Below are 25,929 nucleotides of genomic sequence, written 5' to 3' on the forward strand. Positions count from 1 at the left end.
TAGGGAGAAATAGCACATCCAAAGGCCACAGGATGGAAACCAGCTATGACAGGCCATGTGTAAAAGACAAAAATCGAGCATGCTTGAAAGCAAGGCCCGTGGGGCACCTGGGTGGCTCGGTTGGTTAGGTGTCCGACTTCGGCTCAGGTCATGACCTTGCTGTTTGTGAGATCGAGCCCCACGTCAGGCTCTGTGCTGACGGCTCGGAGCCTGGAGCCTACTTCAGATTCTGTGTCTCCCACTCTATCTGCCCCTCCCCACTTATGCTCTATCTCTCTCAAAAATAAACATTAAAAAAGAAATTAAAAAAAAAAAAAAAAAAAGAAAGCAAGGCTTATGAACTCTGGGCAAGTTCTTTTTCAGATCACATGCTCCTACCTGTATTCTCTGTGCCAGAAGTTTTCTGGGTGTAACCAATGCTATTGGCAATGCACTACAGTGTTAAATTACATCCGTGAGTTAAATTAATCCATGAAAGACAGCCAGAATTATTCACTTAATTAAAGCCAGATTCAATATCAAACATACCTCCTCTTGTCATCTTCCGTTATCGATTCTTCTGTTCTGAAAGGTCAAAAATATTTGCTATGAGCCATTTGGTCACATTGCCACAGACTTTATTTTTTGGTTATAAAAAGAAGAGGGCTACTGACTTAAAGTCAATTTTGCTTATTTAAGTTCTCCCATCAAGTATTTCCATAACACTCTTGTTCCCACCTCAATCATTCATGCACTAAAAAAAAATGTCATTTTCTACTTAACAAAATGTGCAAATCCAGCAAATGCCAAAAAGTCCAACCGCTAACAAAAGGACAAATGGACGGCAACCAAGATTGGAAAGAGCACACTAACACAGCCTCAGGAAGCCTGGCCTCTTGTCATGGGTGTGCCACCAGCACAGACAGGCTGTTGGCAAGTTGCCAGCCTGCATCTCATCTGTAAATTAAGTGGCCGACCAGATGCCCAAGGTGCCCACCCGCCAGTCCTAGGGTACTGTGATTTTTTGATTCTCATGCCACTCGGTGGTACAATTCTCTCTAGGTATGAGAGATTTCTTTAGTGCAGAAGAGTTAACGTTAGTTTGACTTCCTTCTATATAAACGGGCCATTTTACATATGATCTACTGCACAGAGAAGGAAGAAATGTTTAAAAGGTGACTTTTAGAGGGGATCACAATTTTAAAATGTACAGCATCTTTCCTTGCATGAGAGGAATCCATATTCTACTGATACTCCTTGGCATGTTTCTAAGAGGATAGGGAAGCTTTCCCTCAAGCACTAGTTAGCATACATAAGTTACTTTTCTTAAAGGCAAAAAACCAAGATTCAAATGTATCTGGCTGAATCCAACATGTAATCCTAAAGGGCTTTAGGATTTCAACAAGAAAGAATGAATCACCGAATCTTCTAATTTTAGGGACTGTCTAATCGTGGTTTCATCCATTTAAAAGTTGGGAATGCTTCAAATGAATATGTACAAGAGATTTTGCCTCATTGCAACCTCCAGTAAGTCTCAAGCCTCTGCAGAAGGGAGGTGTAGATTTGGAAATCATCCGTTGAACACTGGCCATGCCCACAGCTACTACTCCGATGGAGTGCAAAATCCATCTTGAGATCTAATTTATCCAGATTGAGCACATAACCTAAATTTGCCAGATAACCGTCAATTTCATTCATTTCTTGCTAAAGCTGGATCGTTTTTTAATTCAAAGGTGTCAAGGTCATACTGTATTAGAAATGGTGTTAAGCTTTAGTGAAGTGGTATACAAGGTGTTGTTCACCACTTTTAATTAAAATGGATTTATAACCCGTTAGTACAGATAATAGGACAATGATGGTGACTAACTGGTTCGAGATTATTAGAACTGTTTACCTTGGTCCCAAATGGCTAATCCCATCATGATGTTGTTTCTGAAGCTACTGGTAGGTTTGGACAAATACAATGTCTCATTTTCTGGCACAGATTTTTTTTTTTTTTTCATATCCAACTCTGTCTATTTTAATTCTTTCTCCCCTTGCCTGATTCTGCTTAAGGATACACTAAAAGTTTTAAAATATATTTTAGCTCCCCCAAATATAAGAAAATAGTAAATTATTTTTAATCTACTATCTCTTATAAAGTATTCAATGTCCTGAAACCCACTCTGTGCTCTCCATTATAAAATTAATCAACAACCTTGTACATCTAACTTGCAGGAAATGATAATGCAGCTGCCACAGATACTGGGTGATAAATTAAGCTTCAGACAAATTACTAAGTCATTAAAAATACCATTTATAAAGACTTATTAGATACCCACTCTTTTAAGCCTTCAAATACGCTACAATGCCTGCCTTTGTATATATGCCCCCACGTGCGAGGCCGCTCCTTCATCTGTTCCTTCCACAAACAATTATTCTACAATACAAAGACCACATGGGTAAAAATGGTGGCATCGCTGAGTCTCTCCTGTGTGTCAGACACAGGGCAGGGCACTTCACGGGCATCTCACAGGGCACCTCACAACAGCTCTGCGAGTTTGGACCTGGGGAAGTAGGTTCACAGAGCCGTGTCATTAATAAATATGTGAGACCAATTAATAAATACGCGAGACCAACAAGGAAGACTGACATTTAGACCCTGCCTGACACCAAAAACCGTGCTCCGTGTTCTAATTCATCACTTGTCTCTCAAATAGGAAGATGGAAAAGTCAGAACGCTGTCAGTGACAAAACAGCAGGTGGCCACTCCCGACCTGGGACCTGCCTCCACACCGCTCTTGCAAAAGCTTTTGAGCACCACCTGGCTCTCACAGTCTCCTGTGTAACTGTGCAGGCATTCTGCTCGTGCTATTACATGGCTTCCTCATCACACGGTGGCTTTTAGCCACGTTTTCAACATGAAAACCTGAGGCTCTGAAAGGCTGAGTGAGTAGCAATGACCAAGGTTACAGAGCCAGGTAACAGAGCCAGAATTCAAATCTCAGTTTGTGTGATTCCGACTCCTGTTTCAGAAACTGTGAGCCCATACGCGGGTATATCAGAGAAACACCCCCATCTACCAAGCTGGATCTCTCCAATTTTTAGCACTCCGTTTAAGGAAAGAGGAAAAAGTAAGACAGTAAAAGAGTCTTAGTCAACATTTTGTTAGCATTCGGAGAAACTTCTAACTGCTCCAGGGGCAATCAATCCTCACAGAACTTGCTGAATTGCTATACAACTCATTTTTATACAAGTTTAAAAATTGTCCTGATGGACAGTTATGTTAGAATCTATTCATCTGAACAGCCAGATCCAGACTGAGGTTAAATCAGAAAATGGTGGTTGGTCTAAGTCCAATCTCCTTGTGAACTGACAGGTCCAAGCCAGTGTGGTCAGATGCCTGGGAACCAAATGCTGCCCTGCCCGTGGCCAAGTGGACAGCATCCTATCAGCTGGCATAATGTGGTCCTGACCCAACTGCATTAGAAGAAGAAATGGTCCATCAAGCAGCAGCAGAGATTCCTGAAAGGTCATTTCTTACTGAAGAGAAGTGGACATTATCTTGGAGCAGTCCAAAACTTGGGGTTGAACTTACTATACTTCTAAGCACTTACTAAGCCTTCAGAATTCTAATCCTTGGGGAAATTCTTAAGTTTTGAAGAATGCCCTTGCTGCTTAAATATCTGGGCTGCCCCACATGTACACCATTTTAAGGAATCATTGGGTTTTGTCTCCTTATAAAACAAAATTTGGAAAGATTTTGTTATCAACCCGCCTTAATAATTCATTGGCAGATATTTTCTTAGACGTGCAGGTGCCCAAAAGAGCTTCTGATGAGCACGGGATGACCCAGGGGGAGCCTGTGTCTCTGACTCAAAGGCAAATCAGTTTTACACTTTGGTAAGCCTGTGCCATCTCCTTTCGGACACATGCAGATTTCTGTTTGGTTTCCAAAGTCATGAAAATAGCCTGTGGTCGTCTGTCGGTCCCACTGATCCAGAACACCAGGCTGGGAACCGTGCTCAGGCCAGAGCATCCCCCACCCCCACCATGGAGGAACTTCTATTTTCCACTGAGGACTTGATTATTTTTCTTTTCTGGCCACTACAGTTTAAGTGGGAGGGCAGTAGCTACTGTGAGGCCTGCAGCTGTGAATGTGGCTCAAGTACTAAATCTGGTCCCCCAACCGGTGAAGGAAGTGGAGGGAGCCACACCTCCCCCAGCTTTGTGTGAACAACAAGCCATGGACAGATGGTCTAGAAGGTCCTCAGCACTACCCTATATGCTGCCGGCACTAAAGCAGAGAGGTAAGGGCACAGAATGAGACGGCTCCAGCCTCGAACCTTAGAGAGAAGAGCCTGAAGCCTGAATTGTTCCCTGCTAGAAAACATCAACAGAGTGAAACCTAGGCCAATTCATGGCAGACAAACTGGAAAAGAGGATAAACTGCTTTGCTGCACTTAAGCACCACGCTTCTCAGGTGCTAACTGGTCCCAATATCTCTACAAACTCAGCCTACCCATAATCTTGTTCCCTTAGAAAAGGAGCAAGGACACATACATCAACCAGGCTAAATCCCCCATCATGGTAATCCACTCCCAAAGAATAGTTCTGAAACACAGTTCAAGAGTCAATGCCCAGACAGCTACAAGCAGAGGCACTGAAAACTGGGAAATGTACCAGAAACAGGGAAGAATCCTTGAGGTTTCTACTAGGAGATCCAAACACGGAGTTATAAGAGGTAAGGGACCAGCTACCATAACCAAATCACCTACAAACAAAAAGTGAAAGGTAATTTTTACTGACTCCTTTCCCCTCCATGGAGCCACAGGCTGGGGTCAAGGAGAGGGAGGGAAAACCAGCACAGATTACCAAGAGGTCAAGAGTGATCTGGAGACAACTATATGGCATTTCAAGACAAATTCTGCTCCTGCTCGGGGACCTGTGCAGGACTCTGTCTCCTGTCAGCTGTGACCTCTCGCTTCCAAATCCTGCCCCTCCCCACACCCTGGGCTGTGGGGCTGGGACTCTGACAAAATGCTCTCCTCTGCCGCCAGTCTCCCTATTAGGTTCCACCAAAGGGAATGCTAGAGGGACATAAAAAAGGGACATAAATGCAAAGGAGGGAAAGAGGGCTGCTCTTTCCAGCTGTGCTCTGTCCCTGTCTGCAACAGCCCAGCAGCTGGCTCCAGTCTCCAGAACAGGCCCCGGATTACAACATTCAGATGTGACAGCACCAACCTGGCAGTGCGCACCCCACCCCCACCGCCTCAGAAGCCTGGGTCCCAACCCACAGACTCCTCCTCCTCCAACTCCCAGATTATGACGGCCCCAACCTCCTTCCTTCGTCACTCCAGCCTGAGAAGTGGTAGCCACTTCCTGCTATTCCCACCCCTGATCAGTCAGTCAGCCTTCCCTGTCCTCCAAGACCCGCTTAACCAACTCCTCATAGTGAATTCTTTCTGTTAATATAGTTAATGTGGTTTCCTTTTCTCTGTGTGGATGCTAACCCATACATTACTTGGAAGCAAGAGGGGTTTATCTCCCACCTCCTGAATTGAAATGTCTTACTGAAGCATCAAAAGCACTTGTGACTTGCTGTTTATCCAGGTCAATGTACGGGACCATTAGGATGTGCTGAAGGATACCAGTAAGATCAGGATATTGCAGAACAGAGGATGAGGGGAAGCAGGGGGATCTATGGAACAGAGGCAAGGCTGTGATGTATACTGTTGGCCTTGCCAGGTAAAAGCAAACTGCTTCTGTACTCCTTGCAAACTGGTGCAGAGAGAAGGGACTTGCCACACCAAAGGCTGCATAACAGGGGCTAGAGGCTACGCTATTTTCCATAAGGACACCACACCTTGAATGGCAGCTGAAATTGCCCCTTCACGAAGTTTGCAATAATCAAAGTCACTCTCTAAAATAAACCTCCCTCCTGGACAGACCAAACAGGCAAGTTAAATGGGGATGTGAGAAGTATCTCCATCATTTTTTCAAGTCTTTGGTGCTGGCACTAATTTCTGCAGTTCCCCCTAGAGATGCTGTATCCCTTTTTGTTTATTATTCTAGTAGGGAAGGAAAATTCCATGGGCTTCCACTTGGGCCTTCCTGCCATGACAGTCATTACTTTGCAGGTCAAGGAGCCAATGGGTGGCTTCTCCCAGTTGCCAAATATGTCTCCTCTGATTATGAATTCAAGAACTAAGGAAAAAACCAGAGCATGGGTCTCCAGACTACTGGGCACACTATAGTTTGAACATTAGCCAAGTTTTCTATCATAAGCCCACACATGGACTTCTGGGCTACAGTGGCATTTTTGGGTCCTCAGGAATTAACATCAATTTAGAGTCAGTATCTAGAAAGCTCTAAAAGGTCCAGGTACTTCCTTTTGCTCTGGACACAGCTACTCTAGTAAACAGACAAAGGTCCCTTGAGAAGGTGTGGAGAAATACCTCTAGTATATACAGGTGGCAGTGACAAAAGTTCCCTCAAGAGAACATAGCCTCAATCACTGGGAGTCTGACTTGGGTTGGGAAACTGGGTTAAGTGGCTATGCCTTTCCACTGTAATGACTCAAATTAGGTTTCTGGCTCATAGACCAGAAGTTTTCCTCTTATAAAAATACAGAGAGGGAGAAAATGACCCTTTAGAAGGCTATCCTTCTAATTTATCCCTAGACAGGCTGTAATCCACCAGCTATCATCAGAGTTCCCTCCAGGATGAGCCCGTGCCCCGTCATCCCAACCCTGCTATCTATTATGGTAAGTGTGTCCACCTTGTGGTTAAGTTCCACTTGGTAGACATGCGATCCTGTCCTCTGGGATTCCGTCATACCACATGAGATAAAGAGCCCATCTCAGGGGCACAGCCACCTTGCAGAGGACCACCCCCTTAGTGCTTATTGGTACACCCTCTCACTATGCATTCCCCAATTTACTCAAAGCTTAGTGGGGATGGGGGGCGGTGTCCTCTGCAGTGGGGAGCAGGTCATACTTGAGAAATTCACACCAATATCCCAATTTCCTTAAGCCTTTGGATTCCTTCCTCTCCAGACCCCAGGGAAGTTGTGACCTACTCTGTCCCTGAATAGAGTAAGCTCAATGATGCAGAGTCTCGTCAACCAGGTTAATAAACTGTTAGAGTCCCCACCATGCACCTAAATTATTCAATACAAAATCTCTGTTAAATACAATACCAGCCCCGTATATATTCCTTCCACCTTGGTCTCACACCCTTAGATCCATTTCCACACACATTTCTTCAGTTCCTGGTAATATAAACTACACAATCCTGCAATTACTTTGTAGTATAAGCTCTTTCCTATAAGACACAAAGTCAGGTCAGACTTTGTGTCTGTGCCTTGGGAGCACATGGAGCTCTGACTCTATCTGTGTGTCTAGAGGAAAAGAAGGGGTGGACGGAGTAGGTCTTGAGGACAAGCAGCACCTAACCAAACCACCTCCCCAGATGAGGGGACCCTATTCCACACCTCCCCACATAGCCAGGCTACTCCTTTCCCAAAGGCACTGCCAGGAAAACCAGAAGTTTCTGTCTGGCAAAGATGGAGAAAGACAAGTCAGCTTTGTTTCACATCAATTCTAATGTAGGCCAATCTAGTGCTCTAACCAGAGAAGTAAGAAACAGAAGAGGCTCAAACAGCTGTCTCTATTAGAACTGGAAACTGAAAAGCTATGAAGTAGTCCTTCAATGTGGAACTGAATCTAAAACAGTAACAGAAAAAGCCCTTCTATCTGACACCGTTTCAATGGCCTAACACAACACGGCAAGAAAGTCACGGCCCTCTTCATTTCTTGTTTCCCCAACTCAATAAAGAGTAGAGGGGGAAGGAAAAGTGTGAAGAGGCAGGCAGACTGTCTTTTTTTTAATGTTTGTTTGTTTGTTTATTTATGTATTTATGTATTTATTTATTTAGAGAGCTTGGGGAGAGGGGCAGAGACAGAGGGAGGGGGAATGTCAACCAGGCTCCGTGCTCAGTGTGGAGCCCAACATGGGGCTCAATCCCACAACCAGGAGATCATGACCTGAGCTGAAATCAAGAGTCAGACACTCAACCAACTGAGCCACCCAGGCGCTACCCCCCCCACCCCTGCCATTTGCCCTAATGCACAAGGCAAGAAAGTCGGGGCCCTCGGGGCACCTGGGTGGCTCAGTCAGTTGAGTGTCCAACTTCAGCTCAGGTCATGATCTCGCGGTCCGTGAGTTCGAGCCCCGCCTTGGGCTCTGGGCTGACAGCTCAGAGCCTGGAGCCTGTTTCGGATTCTGTGTCTCCCTCTCTCTCTGCCCCTCCCCCACTCGTGCTCGCTCACTCTCCCTCTCTCTCTCTCTCTCTCTCTGTCAAAAATAAATAAACATTTTAAAACAGTTAAAAAAAAAAAAAAAGAAAGTCAGGGCCCTCTTGATTCCTGGTTTCCCCAACTCAGTCAAGAGTAAAGGGAGGGAAGGAAACGTGTAGAGAGGCACATAGGCTGGCTTTTTTTACTTAGTGGTGTAAGCAAACACGTATTTGAATACGTTTAAGGGTCTGGAAAGGCCAAGATTTAAACGCAGTTTAATTTACGGCTAAAGTTACAACTTCAAGTCCTCTGTTAGCAGGGACGTGTGCCCCACTCAGTGTCAGTGAAGGGAGAGGCACAGGAGAGAGATTCAAGGAACAGAACCTGCAGGAAGGGGTTCGGGTACAAACATGGTCCATTTTGCAGTCATGCCTAGGACGGCCTTAGAAGGAAGACTTACTTCCGTTGTGCAAAGAGCAAAGGAACAAAGTAGTACTAACAGCCTTCCATTAATTTTAACAAGGAGACACTCCATTTTCTGCTTACGTGTGACCCACTGCTATACAGAGTGCACTTGCGGGATCTGCTTGTTTCCTCCAGAGGGAGCATGACTGAAAGCCTGCTGCTAAATGGCTTCCTCTAGTATCAGGACAATGCTTTATTTCTAATCATAGACAGCATTTGAAAATGTGTGGAAAGTGACATCACATTTGAAGAAATGTAATAACGAAATCATTCTTAATCACAAGCTCACACCCCATTTTAGGAGGAAAACCTTTTAAACCACAAGAACATTTCTTACAAACATATGGAACATAACAATTTTGGACCAGGTTTAAGAAATACATTGGGCATTTAATTAAAAATGGGTCTCCGTCTGTTAATAAAAAGTTCAGCTTCCTTTATCAAACAATAGATAGATGTTCGCAGGCAAAGAATGTGTCGAGGGTAAAGCCACCCCTCGGGACTCAGGCTCACAGGCTCTGACTCAGATTCTTGGTCGCAGCATCAACCACCATGTTTGCAAAGACCAGGGTTACTGAGGGTGGACCACAGGTGAACACATTTGCCCCACTTTGGGGATTGTTGAAAAGATAACTCCTCCGTTAGTTTAAAAATGACACACCCTTGCAGACGAGTAGACTGGTTACTGATTTCTATCTCACCAAAACTGACCCAGCCCATGACCCTCCCACAGGCATGGCAGAAAAAGAAGAAGAAGAAAAAAAAAACAAAAAACCCCAACCGACCAACAGCAACCACCACAACTGAGCTCACAGTTTCAAAACTGCTTTCTTCTATCTCAGCATTTCCATCATATACTTCTAGCTACTTCCTGTGAACCTACTAAAGCCAGCACAGGGTCCCTCCTACCCTTCTCAGATTCAGTGTCTATACGGATCCACATTCTCTAGGTAATGGCACACCCCGTCTGCTTCATACTAGCTTTGAGCACCTTTCCTAAATAAACCAGAGAGACTGGATTTCCCCCTAAACATAAATAAGCTCTGACTTTTTTAAAGTCAAGATTCCAGAAAATGAGCTGCCTCAAAACCAGCTACGTGTCTGTGGTCACTGTTTGGGGCAGGCTGGCTCCCTTCTGCCTGTCCTTTTTTTGCATGAACATATTTGCGGCCGCCTATTTAAAACCAACTATCTGCATAGAACACTTCAATCTTTTAGTTTATTCTGCTGTGATTTCAACCCGATCAATAACTATCACTTTAATTAAGAGAAACCTTATTCAGAGTCACTCTGTCAAATATAAACCACTACTTTTTCATCCTCAGTAATACCTGGTAGTCAAAATATTTTCGTCACTATTATTTGCTTGGTTTCTGGGTTGTGTAGAATAGCTATCCCAAGTGACCTAAAAAAAAAAAAAAAAATGGTTCCGAAGATAAACTAAATGGAACCATGGCATGGATACATGATGTTCACTTTCAAGAACAAATACAGATGATAAATATTAGCCAGCTAGCCAGCCACTCCAATTATCATCTACTGTTTCAGCCTCGCCACAGCTGGCCTTAAAATTCACAAAGTTCTCATTTCCCTAGCCTTCCAGAACGAACACAGTTGTGTGGCAAGGAAATGATTTATATTTTTACTTACTTATCAAGAAAAATGTTCTAAATATAGAGCTTCTTATTAGCGATAATCTAACAAGTAGAAAAAACAGCCTGCAGTCTCTTCTTTTTCCATATTTGCAGTGTTGCTAAAGAGGCCAAACTTATTTTGATTTGTAAACAATAAGATTTAACATGGAAACCTCTGGAGACCATGTGCGTAGCTCTAATTATCTATTTTTAGTTGCCATTCATGATAATATTTTGGAATAGGTTTATTAATTGACAATGTTGACTTCCCGCTGACACTACAGCTCCCTGGATAAAGTATAATCATTTAATTTTCTTTATAATACGTTCTTTTGATGACTCCTGCTTTTTAAGTGTGATTCCAATCAATTCTACCAAACACTTAATTACATATTTTGGAATATATGTAATCTCATTCATTTCTTCAAGATTTCAAAACTTCTTTGAAGAGTTATCTTTAAATCTCTCTTCTTGTATGACCCCCTTGGCCAATATTGGTCCTGTTCTTTCTTCCAGAATGTATTACTGGAAAACATGAATAACATTCATTCTTTGTATGAGGGCAATGGATTGAGAGCCAAATTGCAATTCCCCTCCCCTCCTTCTGCTCTCCTTCTAAGAAACACACAGTGCTTAGGATTATTTTGGCAATGGCTGCAGAAGCATCATTTGTTAAAGACAGGAATGTTCTCTCCACCTCCTTATCTTAAGAAAACTTGCTTTTCCCTGATGGTATCACTTTTCTCAAAATCTCCCAGTGTCTCCAAACAGGAGATGAAGCCAGCAGGCTCCCAACCTCCCCACAGAGCTCTTTCGGATAGGGCCAATGTCACCTTCATTCAAACACTCTCCTCTGGACACTGGAACCCTGCTACGGCAGCCCCAAATACACTAAAGATTTTGGCCCTGACCCAGAGGTTTTCTTCTGAACCATCATTATCTTGGAGTATTTTAAATTCCATGAAAATCACCCAATCGACCTTTGCTTCACATTTTGCTGACTTCCCCTATTCCAACAACTTTTGTTGCTACTCTAATAACTCCCTCCATGACTGCTCTGAAGAGCTTAGTTCCTGGAATTACTTCACCTCTGACATTTTACAGTAGACAATCTCACTCCCTAGAGGGGGGAAAAATCATTATTCCGATCTTCCCCTCTCCCTGCATCCCCAAGAAGCCTCCAGTCCAGCCATCCGCCCGCTCTCCCCATTCATCAGCCCCTTAGGCTCCCCCTCTCCAGCATGTGCCTTGCAGCCAAGCACTTCATCCACCCTTGCTGGTCACACCAATCTCTGTGTCCCAGGATGAACCCACCCATCTGCTTTCTGTCTTCCTGTTCCTACTGCACTGCCCTACCTAAGGAGAATCGAACCGTGTACCGACAGGCAGACAGCGGGACTGCGTGGTTCTGAACTGCAGCTCTGCGCTGGGTCTTCTACTGCCAAGTGTTTGTGACAGAGCCTCTGCCAAGTCTTTTCAGTGACACTTAAAGCATCAAACACTTCTAACTCCCATGTATAGGCAGCAGCAAAGCATAATGCCAAGTATCATCCTGGGATACTAAATATACTGTACCAATAACCATCACAACCCTTGAGCAGTTACTTAACCTCTCTGGGCCCCATATCCTCATTTGTAAAATGAAGCAGCATTACTGTCTCCATCAGATTGTCATGGGTACAGAATGGGATAACATAGATGCTGGAAATCACTGTATGGCATACAGTCCTCAATAAAGATAAGCTCTAGGAACTGAGAACAATGATGACGATAATGATGAAGATGGCTGCCCTGTACACTTACCATCATCCCAATTTTACGGCTAAGATTACAGAGGACACCGCCACCCGGGGAGCTCAGTCAGTTAAGCGTCCAGCTCTTGATTTCGGCCAAGGTCATGATCTCACATCATTCGTGGGATCAAGCCCTACTTCAGGCTCTACACTGAGAGAGCAGAGCCTGGTTGGGATTCTCTCTCTCAAAATAAATAAAGTTAAAAATAAAAAATAAAAATAAATAAATGCGGGTCTCTCTGCCTCCAAAATGCATGCTTTTTCATTGTCACTTCCACACCATGCACCTCAACCTCCTGCTTCTTCACCAATACACTCAGGTTTGTAACTAGGAGTAGAGAATGTTCAGCTGACACAGGTGCATTAGACATGAGAAATTCATAAAGGATTCCAAGGACACTCGAGATGAAAGAGTCATAATCTCATTTTAATTTAAAAAGCAGCGCTTCAATGTATTTTCTGTTAACTCATTCTGAGATATTCTCCTCTGTAGCTGCTACCTTCCAGAGCAATAAAATTGCTTTGTCAAGAACGGAATCCTCATGAAAGGTCACCATACAAGTTCTAAGCAAAAAAAGTATTTGAAATACCTCATTTAAGCTGAGTGGCTATGATCTTTTATTTTCAGTAGCAAACATTAAATTAGTGTCATCTTCTTTAATACTGTTTCTTACTAAAATATGTTTGTAATATTCTTATAATTATTGCTTAAAATTTGAATAAAGAGATGGAAATTGACCTAGTGCAGAATGTACTTTGCGTATGTTTGCCCCATTTGGGTAACAGCATCCCAATTTGTCTGTAGTGTGAGGACCACCACTCTCCCACTCTTTGACCATATATGGTCAGGTGGAGCTAATGATGCTGATTGACTCCAGTGGTAGACACATGACCCAGGCCTGGCCAATGAGAAGCCAACATTCCCCTGGCTCACTGGTTGATTCTGAGAGAGGAACATGACCCCATGCACTGGCAGGGAGAGTCCTAGCCCTAGGATTTTTAATCATACTGCTGGGAAAGAAAAGCTCTTTTTCCACAGGAATTATTATTATTATTATTATTATTATTATCATTATTATTAAAGTATCTCACTACCCAGCACAGAACCCAACACAGGGCTTGAACTCATGACCCTGAGATCATGCCTTGAGCTGAGATCAATAGTCAGACGCTCAACCGACTGAGGCACCCAGGCGCCCCTCCACAGGAATTATTAAGCTGATAAGATAAAAAGTTGGCCATCTCCATCACTACTTGGGAAAGCTTCCTAAGAATGGAGCCTAAAACAGGAAAGCAGAGATGAGTTTCTTCCTGTCATTTGATCACCTGGATCCAGCTGTGACTAGGGCCAAACCCCTGGAGCTTTTCCATTACACATGCCAATAAATTCCTTCCTGTTTGTTTGTTTAGGCCAGTTTAAGCTGGGCTTCTGCCATTTCCAACCAAAAATATCCCAACACAACCTATTTGTGCCAAATAGCTACGAAAATTCACTGAAATAAGGCAAAAAGCATGGTTGGTTTTTGCAGGTTTGTGAAAGCAGCCAACTGCCATCACATGGAATCCACATCTATTTTGTTTTGCATGTTACAGCACTGTGATTTAATTTTTAAGAGACAGAGGGAGAGAGAAAAAGAAAGCCTCACTCACTGATACGCTATGGTGATTACATTTCTCTACAAGCATATTTCAGAGATATTGTAGGCTAGGTTCCAGACCACAGCCATAAAACAAGTATCACAATAAAGCAGGTCAAATGAATGTTTTGGTTTCCCAGTGCATATAAAAGTTATGTTTGCACTATATTGTAGTTTATTAAGTGTACAATAACACTATGTCTACAGAAACAATGTACAGACTTTAATCAAAAAGTACATTATTGTTAGCCATAATCACAGATCACAGATCACCATAACAAATATGACATTGAAAAGGCTGAAATAGGGGCGCCTGGGTGGCGCAGTCGGTTAAGCGTCCGACTTCAGCCAGGTCACGATCTCGCGGTCCGTGAGTTCGAGCCCCGCGTCAGGCTCTGGGCTAATGGCTCGGAGCCTGGAGCCTGTTTCCGATTCTGTGTCTCCCTCTCTCTCTGCCCCTCCCCCGTTCATGCTCTGTCTCTCTCTGTCCCAAAAATAAATAAAATACGTTGAAAAAAAAAATTAAAAAAAAAAAAAAAAAAAAAAAAGAAAAGGCTGAAATATTGAGAATTACCAAATGTGACACAGACACGAAGTTGCAAATGCTGTTGCCAAAAAAGAAAAAAAAGGCTCCCACAGATTTGCTTGACTCGGGGATGACCCAAACCTTCAATTTGTAAAAAATGCAGTATCTGCAAAGCACAGCAAAGCAAAAATGCAATAAAAGGAGGGTATGCCTGTATATCCTCACCCAGGCTTCCCTCCACATCTCAAGTTACTAAGGTTAACTTTCTCTCTTAAGTTGTTTAGCCCTTCCGCCTCTTCTGGGATTCACTTCCATCAGATGGTCCCCCTTATCAGAGATGACGCCCTCCCCAAACCACCCTCAGCACATCTCACTCCGCTGGTTTCCACCCTTCCGTCCATGGGCACTTAGAAAATAAACAAAAAGCAAAACAAACTTCCACAGACAAAATCATCCACACACACAACCGAGCAGAAATAGAAAAATGAAGAAATTGAAGAAAATTGTGTAAAGTGTTCATGATGGCTGTTTCTGGTGGTAGGATAATAGCTAATTATTTTCTTTTTAAAAAAAAATATTTTTCTGCACTTTCCAAATTTTCTAGGTATTCCTTTTATAACAGAAATACACTTTTGGGGCGCCTGGGTAGCTCAGTCAGTTAAACATCCGACTTCAGCTCAGTTCATGATCTCGCAGTTTGTGAGTTCGAGCCCCCATCGGGCTCTGCTAACAGCTCGGAGCCTGGAGCCTGTTTCAGATTCTGTGTCTCCCTCTCTCTCTCTCTCTGCCCCTCCCCTGCTCACACTCTGTGAGTTAAAAAAAAAATTTTAATGGAAATACACTTTTTAAAAATATGCTTCCTCTTTTTTTTTTTTTTTTTTTTTTACCTTTTTTAAAGTTTTTATTTAAATTCCAGTTAGCTAACATTCAGTGTATATTAGCTTCAGGTGCACAATACAGTAATTCAACGCTTCCATTCATCACCCTCTCGTAACCTAACACCAGCCTTCCCTCCCTTACTGGCAAACCTTTTACAACAAAAGACCACACACCATTTCCCCCGCTCCCCGCCCACTTCCACCTTGAGCCAATTACTACTCACATCACTCAGTGGAAACTACAGTCCCCCAGGTGACCCGTGTGGCCACCACGCCACATCCAATGGCTTCCCTTCCCCCTTTAGCCCATCTGCCTAGTTGGATTGTTAGCCATCCCTTCCCTTGGCTCAAGTTTGAAACCACAACGTGATCCTCAGATTTGCCCTTCCTTTCCTTCTCCAATCTGTCAGTCAACAAACCTTAATCCTATTCCAAGAGTACTTTGAACTCAGAGCAGCTCTTCTCTTTCCCAGGCTACTGCTTGCAGTCTGCCCCTCCGTCTGCCTCCCTCTTAACTCCCTCACCCCCTTAACTCCCCATGTGTCCACTCTTCCCCCAGTTCACAAACTGCCCTGTCTTGGGAGTTATCACCCTAAAAGCTCAAACACAATCTTTGAATTCCCCACCTTAAAATTCTAATGGCTCCTGAATGCATATAATATCAAATGCAATCACTGGCCTGGCACCAAAGGCCCTTCACAAGCCAGCTCAGGCCATCGGCCTCGTCTTGCATCTCTGCTGAGCATGCCCTCCAGGCTCCAGAACAAACTGACGGGCTGAGGCTCTCTTGCACCCATGTGGTTCTTGTCATGCTCCTCTGCTTGGGCTGCCATTCTTCTCTTCTCCACACGAGCTCCTATTCATCCCTCAAGACCCAGACCAGCATTAAATTCTATTTTCATAATCAGCACCTATCACTCTATTTTGGTCCCCAATAGACAATAACCTACTAAAAGGCAGAAGTATCATTTTATTTGTTACTGTATCCTGGCTTCTTGTCTACAGAAAAGAGGCAAATGGGAAAGAAAAGGCAAACCTTCCCTAGAGAATGGGTTTTTTGTGTTATACTAAGAGAGTGATTATAGTATTTCTCACTTCTAAAACTAAACCATAATCCCCCCAAAAGACTTTTATGTTCTCTGCATACTAATATGATGGTTGCCCTACATGAAGTTCTGTACTCTTAGCACCCATTATATAATTTTGGCCACTTCTTTTGGTTTGGGATCAGTCTCTCTAGATTAAAAAATTAAATCTTCATGGGTCGCCTGGGTGGCTCAGTCAATTAAGCATCCGGCTCTCGATTTCAGCTCAGGTCACGAATTCATGGTTCATGAGTTCAAGCCCCACATCAGGCTCTACACTGACATTGTGGAGCCTACTTGGGATTCTCTCTCTCCCTCTCCCTCTCTCTGCCCCTCCCCTACTCATGTTCTCAATCTCAAAGTAAATAAATAAACCTAAAAAAACTAAATCTTTGGGGCGCCTAGGTGCCTCAGCCGACTTCAGCTCAGGTCATGATATCACAGTTCATAAATTCGAGCCCTGTGTCAGGCTCTTTGCTGACAGCTCAGAGCCTGGAGCCTGCTTCAGAATCTGTGTCTCCCTCCCTCTCTCCCTGTCCCTCTCCTGTTCGTTCTCTCTCTCTCTCTCTCTCTCTCTCTCTCTCTCTCAAAAATAAATATTAAATTTTTTTTAATTAAATCTTCATATTAAAAAGTTTAAATTGTTGGGTGGCTCAGTCGGTTAGGTGTCTGATTCTTAATCTCAGTTCAGGTCTTGATCTCAGGGTCGTGAGTTCAAGCCCCATGCTTTAAAAAAAAAAAGTTTTAAGTGTCTTTATTTCATAGCTCCTTGTTCATTCATAGTCAAGATTTATAAATATTTACCTTCTAGTTAGAAAAAAACAAAAGAACACTTTTAAATATACCTTTTGTGCAAGAAAAAGTAATACTATAATAGTCGTTAACTTTTTCCAGTTTGCTACATTAATTTCTAAAAGAGTCAATCATTAACTAAAATTATATCTTTCTAGGACATACAATGAAGTATATATATAGTCACAGAAATTTTAGATCTGGAGAAGTTAGGATTTCAAAAAGTAATTAAATTACCCATCTCATATCCTAGAATAGTTAATTCTGTTGACAAAAGCATCACTAAATTTTATTAGAAATTTCCATGCCTCTTAAAGAAAGAAAAAGTCAAGCTGTCAATCTCTCTCCTGGAACAGAAATGACGGCATTCATTCGGCAACTGTTCATTGAACACCACCTTCAAAACACAATACTAATAACTATGGGAGACGTTCCAGATGGGTAAGACATTTCACTTCCCTCACTGCCCGAGGAGGACAAGATAAATAGCTACATTATAAGCCCAATTCGATGTGTCATTAGAAAGGTCCAAAATGCTATAACATTTGAGAAGAAAAAGACACTCTATCCAGTTGAGAGATCCAAGAAATTCTTCCCACAAACAAGACATAAGCCCTGAAGAAGAGATAGCATTTTTTTATAACAGAATTGAGAAAAATGCCATTCCAGGCAGAGGGAACAGCAAAACACAAGGATCAGAGGCAGAACACAGGAGGTCAGGGGGCCCCTGACAGAGGCCTCACAGAGCAGGACTTAGCTCACTTCCCATCCTTGGCCTTGCTCACCCCAACTGCAGTGATTCCTTCCACCTCATGCAGAGTGTGTCAAATAAAGGCTAAAACATAAATGGCCTTCCTGTTCCCAAAGGATTCTGGGCTCAATCCAGCAGGCAATGGAGAACAACTGCAAATTTTTGAGCGGACGTCCTACAAGGGCAGGGGAGTGCCTGAGGAAATGAATCTGGCAACAATGTATAGAAACGGAAGGGAGGGGCTGAGGGAGACCAAGATACAGCAATGACAGGAATAAGGTCAGGATGCGGAAGCTGTTGTTGCTAAAAGTTGTGGGAATAAACTCAAACGCTGCAATCAGGAGTTTGAAGCAATGTAGACTCCTTCTTGGGTACCTGAAGTCCCACATAAGATACATATTTAACTCTTGAAAAACCTCTTGAAAAACAATCCCATTCGAATCTTCTCTGAATCTTCCCTATAATTAAACAAAAAAAAAGTCTGACTCTATTTTTGATGTCTGACCACTGACAGCTTTCAAGTCTGACCACTCCCCATTTCGCCTCACACCAGTGTGAGTGGATCCGAGAAAGCAGGGACTTTACTTCCTTAGTGCCAGTGAGGACAACAAAATCAGGCAGGCCGCTCCCCCTGCACACGAGCCCCTCACCAGCCCCACTCCCAACCCCAATAAAAACCAAAGCCACTCACCGCCACCCTCTTCCTTCACTCAAGCTGATGGGCCAGGTGGGTGCCTACTCTTCTCCCCCAGAAAGCCTCATTATGTGTGTAGAGAAAGAAATCTTCCTATCCTCCTTGGTATGTGTGTGGTTCCATCAGTATTACCATCCAGATTGGCTGGGGGGTGGGGTCCATCCCACTCTCCACGGAGTAACCACAAATACTCACTACAGCAATGTCCCTTCTGTCCTAGATGAGAGGTATTAAGACGGAGAGAAGGGGCATGATGGAAACACTGGAAGGGTTCCTGAGCTCCAGAAACCTCTCCCAGGGAGATACATGCCCCTTTATCAATGTCCTGTGGTGTAAAGGATCAACTCAATATTGACTATGTTGAATGGTCACATACATTCACTCCAATATCTAATTATCAGAGGCACCCGGTGGCTCAGTCCGTTAAGCATCTGGCTCTTGATTTCAGCTCAAGTCATGATCTCACAGTTCGTGAGTTTGAGCCCCGCATCAGGCTCTGGGCTGATGGTGCAGAGCCTGCTTGGGATTCTCTCTCCCTCTCTCTCTCTGCCCCTCTCCCCGCTCATTCTCTCTCTCTCTCAAAATGAATAAACTTAAAGAAAATTTTCAATTTTAGTTTTAAAATTCAGCGTGCATTTGATAAATGCTCGCTCCAGCCTCTCCCCACTGGCTAACTCTACAGCATAGTCATAGAAGCTACGTGCTAAATTAATTCTCCCATAACCACTTGCTTTCAATTAGAAGAAATTTTGGCATAAGTTGGGAAGGAAGCACAATTAAATGTTTCCCTTCCTGAAAGTTCTGAGTTACAGTGCTAGGGTAACTGAAAGGCTAAAACGGAATAATTAGTAACACAGTATCATTCTTCAAATACCACTTTAGTTATACACCAGATGAAACTCTTGATTTTTACACAGTACAGCCAGTATTCCCATGTCTTTTCAGGCATACCTACATATATTGAAAGGCCATGATCATGAAAAACAGTGTCTTCCTCAAAAAGAGTTTAGAAAATCATAATATTAACTACTTACACATCTTTAGCTGCTCCCGCAGGGCCTAGGGGGGAAAAAAAGGTTTGCATTACTGTGATAGAATTGCTACAAAAATATTAATCCCGATACCCATCCAAAATGATGTTCTAGAAGAGACAAGTTGAAAATATGTTTTAAAAAGATCACTTCAAAAAGAAAAAAAGAGAGCAAGAAAATCATTATATTCAAATATTAAAATTTGAATTTCTTCTGCCCACTTTTAACAATTCTATAAACTCTAAGGTGTCAGTTCTAGACAGGATTTTACAGATCACCCAATCCGATCCCTTCATTTTCCAGATAAGCTGACAGATTTGAGAAATATTTTCATTTCTAAGTCACACATGTTCTAAGCTGGTGTCCACATGGCCTTGCTTTAAGTCACACCATGCACTAGTCACAAAGTAAAGCACAAGACAAATTGGAGGGACATCCTCAGTAAACTACGAGTCTTAAGGACACCAGCCTAGCTCCCAAGGGTGTTACATGCATATCTAACTCTGCTCCTATTTGCTACTGAACCCTGTCCCATCTTGGCTTCCCACCCACATGCCAAAAACAACCCCTCTCTTCTAGACCCCATTCCTATCATTCAGCACAGATTCTCTCCCCAACATGGCCAGCCCCATCTACACACTGCCTCCTCCCAGGATCCTCATCTGAGCGACACAGAACTTGGTTCCAACTATACTAGGTAGTGTTTTTTAATCTCTTAAAACCTCACTTCCCTCCCTTGTGTCAAATGAGGGTAATACGAGTCTCTTTCTCAAAAGTTAATGTAGAACAGAGAATAAAATGGAATAACCACAGCTAAGAGCTATGGTTCCATTTAAAATGGAACAGGGTGGGGGGGGTACCTGGGTGGCTCAGTCAGCTGAGCGGGCATCTGACTCTTGATTTGGGCTCAGGTCGTGATCTCACTTTCATGAGATGGAGCCACGTGTCGGGCTCTGAGCTGACAGTGTGGAGCTTGCTTGGGATTCTCTCTCTCTCTCTCTCTCTCTCTCTCTCAAAATAAAGAACTAAAACTTAAAAAAAAAAAAAAAATGGATCAGGGAGGACAGTGAGGAGGCAGGCCCAGCTCATGCACATATTCTGTTCCAAATTCTCAGAATCCTTTTGCTGAACTCAGCTAAAAGCTAAGGCATCTACTTATGTTAGAATGGACCAAAACGGGCTTTCTCACACTAGCAACCAATCACACATGGATTGCTTTAACTGTACTTAAGCCAGCACCAAACACCTTTTCTTCAAAACAATTTATGAACACCTTCTCTTTCCTCTAAAAACTCTAACCTCCTTTGTCTTTTCAGAGTATGTTTTCAACTTTGGTCGAATTCCTGTCTCCCAGATTGCAATCCCTAAGACCCCCAAATAAATGCCCATATTTTATTTTGCAGCTTCAGTTTCATCTTTCATTATCTGATGCTACTGTGGAGATTTTTTTTTAATATTTTAAATGTTTATTTATTTTTGAGATTGAGACAGAGAGACAGAGTGCAAGCAGGGGAGGAGCAGAGAGAGAAGGAGACACAGAATCCGAAACAGGCTCCAGGCTCTGAGCTGCCAGCACAGGGCCTGACGTGGGGCTCGAACTCACAAACTGTGAGATCATGACCTGAGCCGAAGTCGGCAACTTAACTGACTGCATCACCCAGGCACCCCAAGATTTTTTTTTAAAGATGCATGTCAACACCTAGAATAAAGTCTGCTACATAAAAATAGCTAAGGTGTTATTATTAATTAGCAGTCAATTTCATTAGAAATTAATATCTCGATTTCCATACCTATGAAATGGGAATTAAAATAATTTCTGCCCAAGTCATAGAGATTTGAAAACAAAAAATGTGCTACAAAGTAAGCAATAAACCTGCAGGAAAAGTTATTGCCAAAACTGCACAAACTGTACCCCGGTGATACTAATTTAAGATCTGTAATCCTACACATTCAAAGCAGAGCATAAAGATAATCAAGACTGTGTCTCAAACAAATTCTTTTAAGGTTCTGACCAAACCCTAACTTTGTAACAAACTTCATTCCTTTCTTTAGAGAAGAGTGACATTGTTATGTCACAACTATCATTAAAATTATAGAAATAAAAGTTGGTTTGGAACCTGAAGTCATAAAACCAAAATAAATTCCTAAAATTAAAAAAAAAAAAAATCTTAACCTAAGAACATTGGATGTTTTGATAGAAAAAATAAGCAAAGGATTAGTGCCACCAAAAACCTGTGTAAATGAATGTTGTATTTCAGAGTCAAAACGAGTGTAAGAATTTGGAAGAAAGTCTAGAGAGAAAATAATATCTTGATTTTCATATTTTCATTTTCATGGAAAAGCACAGGGAATGTTTTGAGGGTTTATTGTGGTCAGGAGAGCCAGAGGGGTGGGAAACTTTGATTCTGCAAAGTCCTCCAGAGAGAAGAGAGCAGAGATCATAGTGTGGACCATGAGTCCTCAGCAGAGAGATGAAGGGCCGTCTGATAAATCCACACAGAGAGCAGAGGGGACAGAAGCCACCTCACTCCATCTTGGGGATGGCCCCAGGGTGGTAGGGAAAGAACAGCGTGGGATGGGAAGGCAGAGACCCACGCAAAGTCCTTGCTCTGATCATTCCGTCCAAGGTCACTAAATCACTGCTTCAATTGCTAATACTGGGCAGATTAAAAGCAGCTGAGAAGACAAAGTACAATGTGTGCGTAACTAGTTTCAAAACAGCAACATGTTGTCTAACGAGTACTTAATCAGCCATTGGAAGCCAATGGAAGGTGAAGGGAACCTTCCATTCACTTCACCTGATGGCTGCAGGCCCCATGCAGGTGCCTGGTATTACCTTCCCAAAGGAAGTCAGCCCACCATTTTTCCTGTTTGCAAATGTCCCTCATTTAAAGGGCACCATCTGTTTAATACGTGCAGTGGCAGGGTGGGCAAAGAAGTCAGAAACACTACAGGTATTCACGTGATCATAATATATGCTCCATTTTTTGTTTTAAGGGAGGAAAATGTGCATCTTAGAAGCAAGGGAACATGGTAGTAATGATTTTATAGAACCAGAACAGGTATAACATGACTCCCCAACACACAAGTTCTCAGAGTAAAAAAAAATAAAAAATGTGTTATTGTTGCAAACCTTGGCAAAACTATCAGAATATGCAGGTACATAAAATGTAAAATGTTTTCGGGGCGCCTGGGTGGCTCAGTCGGTTAAGCGGCCAACTTCGGCTCAGGTCATGATCTCGCGGTCCGTGAGTTCAAGCCCTGCGTCGGGCTCTGTGCTGACAGCCCAGAGCCTGGAGCCTGTTTCAGATTCTATGTCTCCCTCTCTCTGACCCTCCCCCATTCATGCTCTGTCTCTCTCTGTCTCAAAAATAAAATAAATGTTAAAAAAAAAAAATTTTTTTTTAAATGTAAAATGTCTTTGTTCTGCAAAAGTATAAAACTGTAAAACTAAATTGAAGAAAAATCATTACCCTCACCACAACACTGTAATCACAATTCACCTATATATTGATTTTAATTAACCAGAGGGAGATCTCTAGAGAATTTATGCCACAAAAAAAAAAAAAAAAAAAATTATCTAGAACATTTCAGATAGTGGCAAAATCCCATTTGCTTTAAATTGTGTTTATGGTCCATGTGATTTATCATTTGCTAAACAAATATTTATAATGGTATCTAATTCTTTCCTGGCCCCTGGGATACAACATTGATTCCTGTTAGCACCACCTCATTTCCTGCCAAAATGACTCTTTACCGTTTAAACATAGCCTAGAAACAGAGATGGAGGAAAGGTAACAATGCTTCTTGTGGCATGAAATCATCACAAAATATATACACTAGAGATCTGATGACTATTTTCCAAAACTGTATAAAGGATGATAATTTTAAGTACCTTCCTAAAAAAGAGAAAGGGTCTAAGGTTTGCTCTCAGACAAGTACTATATGCAATTTCAGTGACAAAAAGTTATTATAAATGGTTTCGGTCTATAGGGAAGAACACTTCCCTACAGACAAAAAAGTAGGAAACAATTAAACATTGTTGGTTGTTTCAAACATCACTTCACTTCACCAAGACTGTGTATACCTTTTACTTTACACACTTCAAAAGACTAATATTTTATTCATGAGTCTCAAAGTTCAAAAGCCTCAGTCACTTGAAAATGCATAGCAAACCCAATTTATTCAAACACTTTAAAAATTTAATCTGATATTGTGGGGTCATAGAAAAATATTTGGGCTTTGTCCCCTGTTCCTGGCACAAAACTTCTAAAACCTTTGGAATTTCCTGAGTGATAAGGGTAACAGGAGCCTCTTTCATACTAATGAAGGGACTCCTGGCAGGACCCAAGATAGCTTCGAGATGGGGACTGGTCACCAGGAAAGCCAAGCCTTGTTAGAAACTTGGAACTTTTGGTCTCATCCCTGTTCCCCAGGGAGGGGAAAGGAGCTGGAGATTGAGTTAATCACCAATAGCCAATGATTCCATCGATCAGGCCTATGTAATGAACCCTCTCTAAAAACCCCTAACCAACAAGGTTCTGAGAGCTTCTGACTTGGCGACCACATCCATGTGCTAGGGGGGGTGACACAATCCAACTCTATGGAGGCAGAGATTCCTATACTCGGGACCCTTCCAGACATGACTCTATGTACCTCTCCATCTGGCTGTTCGTTTGTGTCCTTTATAATAAACTGGTAAATTTAAACCCGTGACTAAAGTGCCTTCCTGGATTCTAAGCCATTCTAGCAAATTATCAAATCTGAGGAGAAGAGCTGTGGGAACACCCAAATTTGCTGCCAAGTTGGATAGAAGTGGGAGTAATGGGGACCCAGTACTTGCGACTGGTGTCAGAAGCGAGTACATCTTGGGGGTGCCTGGGTGGCTCAGTCAGTTAAGCGTCTGACTCTTGATTTGGGCTCTGGTCACAATCCCACAGTTCACAGGATCGAGCCTGGCATTAGGCTCTTCGCTGAGCCTGCTTGAGACTCTCTGCCCCTCCCCAATGTGCCCTTGCACACGTGCATGCACAAATAAAGTTTAAAAAAAAAAAAAAAAGAATTGAGAACATCTTACGGCACCTTGCCCTTAAATCTATGGTGATGGACACAGAAAACAACAGAATTCTGCTCTTGGAGTTCTGGAGTCCAGATGCATAAAATTAAGACATCAACAGGTTCAAACTTCCATGTTCCTCTTAGCATCTGGTGGCAGTGGGCATTCCTTGGCATTCTTTGGTCTGTGACCTCATGGTGTGTGCACTCTACTCCACCCACGTCCCCACATCACTGTGTCTCTTTTATAAGGACACTTATCACTGGATTTAGGGCCCACCCAGACCATCTAGGATGATCTCCTCATCGCACAATCCTTACCGTAATTACATTTGCAAAGACCCTTTTTCCAAGTAAGATAATCCACACATTTCAGGGATTAGGATACAGCCATATCTTTTTAGAGGCCACCATTCCTCCCACTACACCTCTCACCCCTGTCCTCCTCCTTCCCTCTAAAACCCAAAATTCTCTTTTGAAAAGAAATATATAGGGGCGCCTGGGTGGCTCGGTCGGTTAAGCGTCCGACTTCGGCTCAGGTCATGATCTCACGGTCCGTGAGTTCGAGCCCCGCGTCGGGCTCTGTGCTGACAGCTTGGAGCCTGGAGCCTATTTCGGATTTTATGTCTCCCTCTCTCTCTGCCCCTCCCCAGCTCATACTCTGTCTCTCTCTGTCTCAAAAATAAACGTTAAAAAAAAAATTTTTTAAAAAGAAAAGAAATATATAGCAAAATTAAGGTTTGCAGGGGGAGGGATTAAATTTAATGTTACAGTCATACATTCTAGAAACACAGACACAATCTTACTCCTCATGAATGATAAAGCAAGCCAGCTACAAGACACAACACGGGTTCAGCAGTTTTAGGGAGACGGACGTCACACCTTGGTTCCTATAGACAGACGTTCCTTCGCAATCTAAACAGCCTTACAAATGAAGAGTGAGCTGTACAGTCGGGTACGTTCTCAACATTGTTCAGATTCATACAGTTATTGTCACAAGCTTCCTCCCATATGCCAAATGCTAACATAAACAAAAGATCTATCTTTTTTAAAGAAAGGCTACATACATTTTTACATTTCAAAAACTGGCCTATTTAATTAATTAATTAATTTTTAGAGAAAGGTTCTACTTTCTTTCTTTCTTTCATGTGCATCTATTTTGAGAGAGAGAGAGATAGTGTGAGCAGAGGAAGGGCAGAGAGAGAGAGAGAGAGAGAGAGAGAGAGAGGGAGAGAATCCCAAGCAGGCTCCATGCTGTCAGCGCAGAGCCCCACACGATCCAGGAGCTGGATCTCACGAACTGGGAGATCACGACCTGAGCTGAGATCAA

General features: G+C 42.7%; 1 protein-coding gene across 1 annotated transcript in view; it reads right to left on the bottom strand.

The window, feature by feature from the left end:
- Positions 1–25,929, bottom strand: part of CUNH12orf75 (chromosome unknown C12orf75 homolog) — a 38,831-nt gene that overhangs the window by 5,601 nt on the left and 7,301 nt on the right. The window contains exon 2 of the mRNA XM_019446661.2: positions 529–564. Coding sequence (XP_019302206.1) covers positions 529–564 — 36 coding nt within the window. The remainder of the gene's footprint in view (positions 1–528; positions 565–25,929) is intronic.

Source organism: Panthera pardus, unplaced genomic scaffold (assembly GCF_024362965.1).
Source record: "Panthera pardus isolate Hobbes unplaced genomic scaffold, ASM2436296v1 HiC_scaffold_6, whole genome shotgun sequence".
NCBI classification, from domain to species: domain Eukaryota; kingdom Metazoa; phylum Chordata; class Mammalia; order Carnivora; family Felidae; genus Panthera; species Panthera pardus.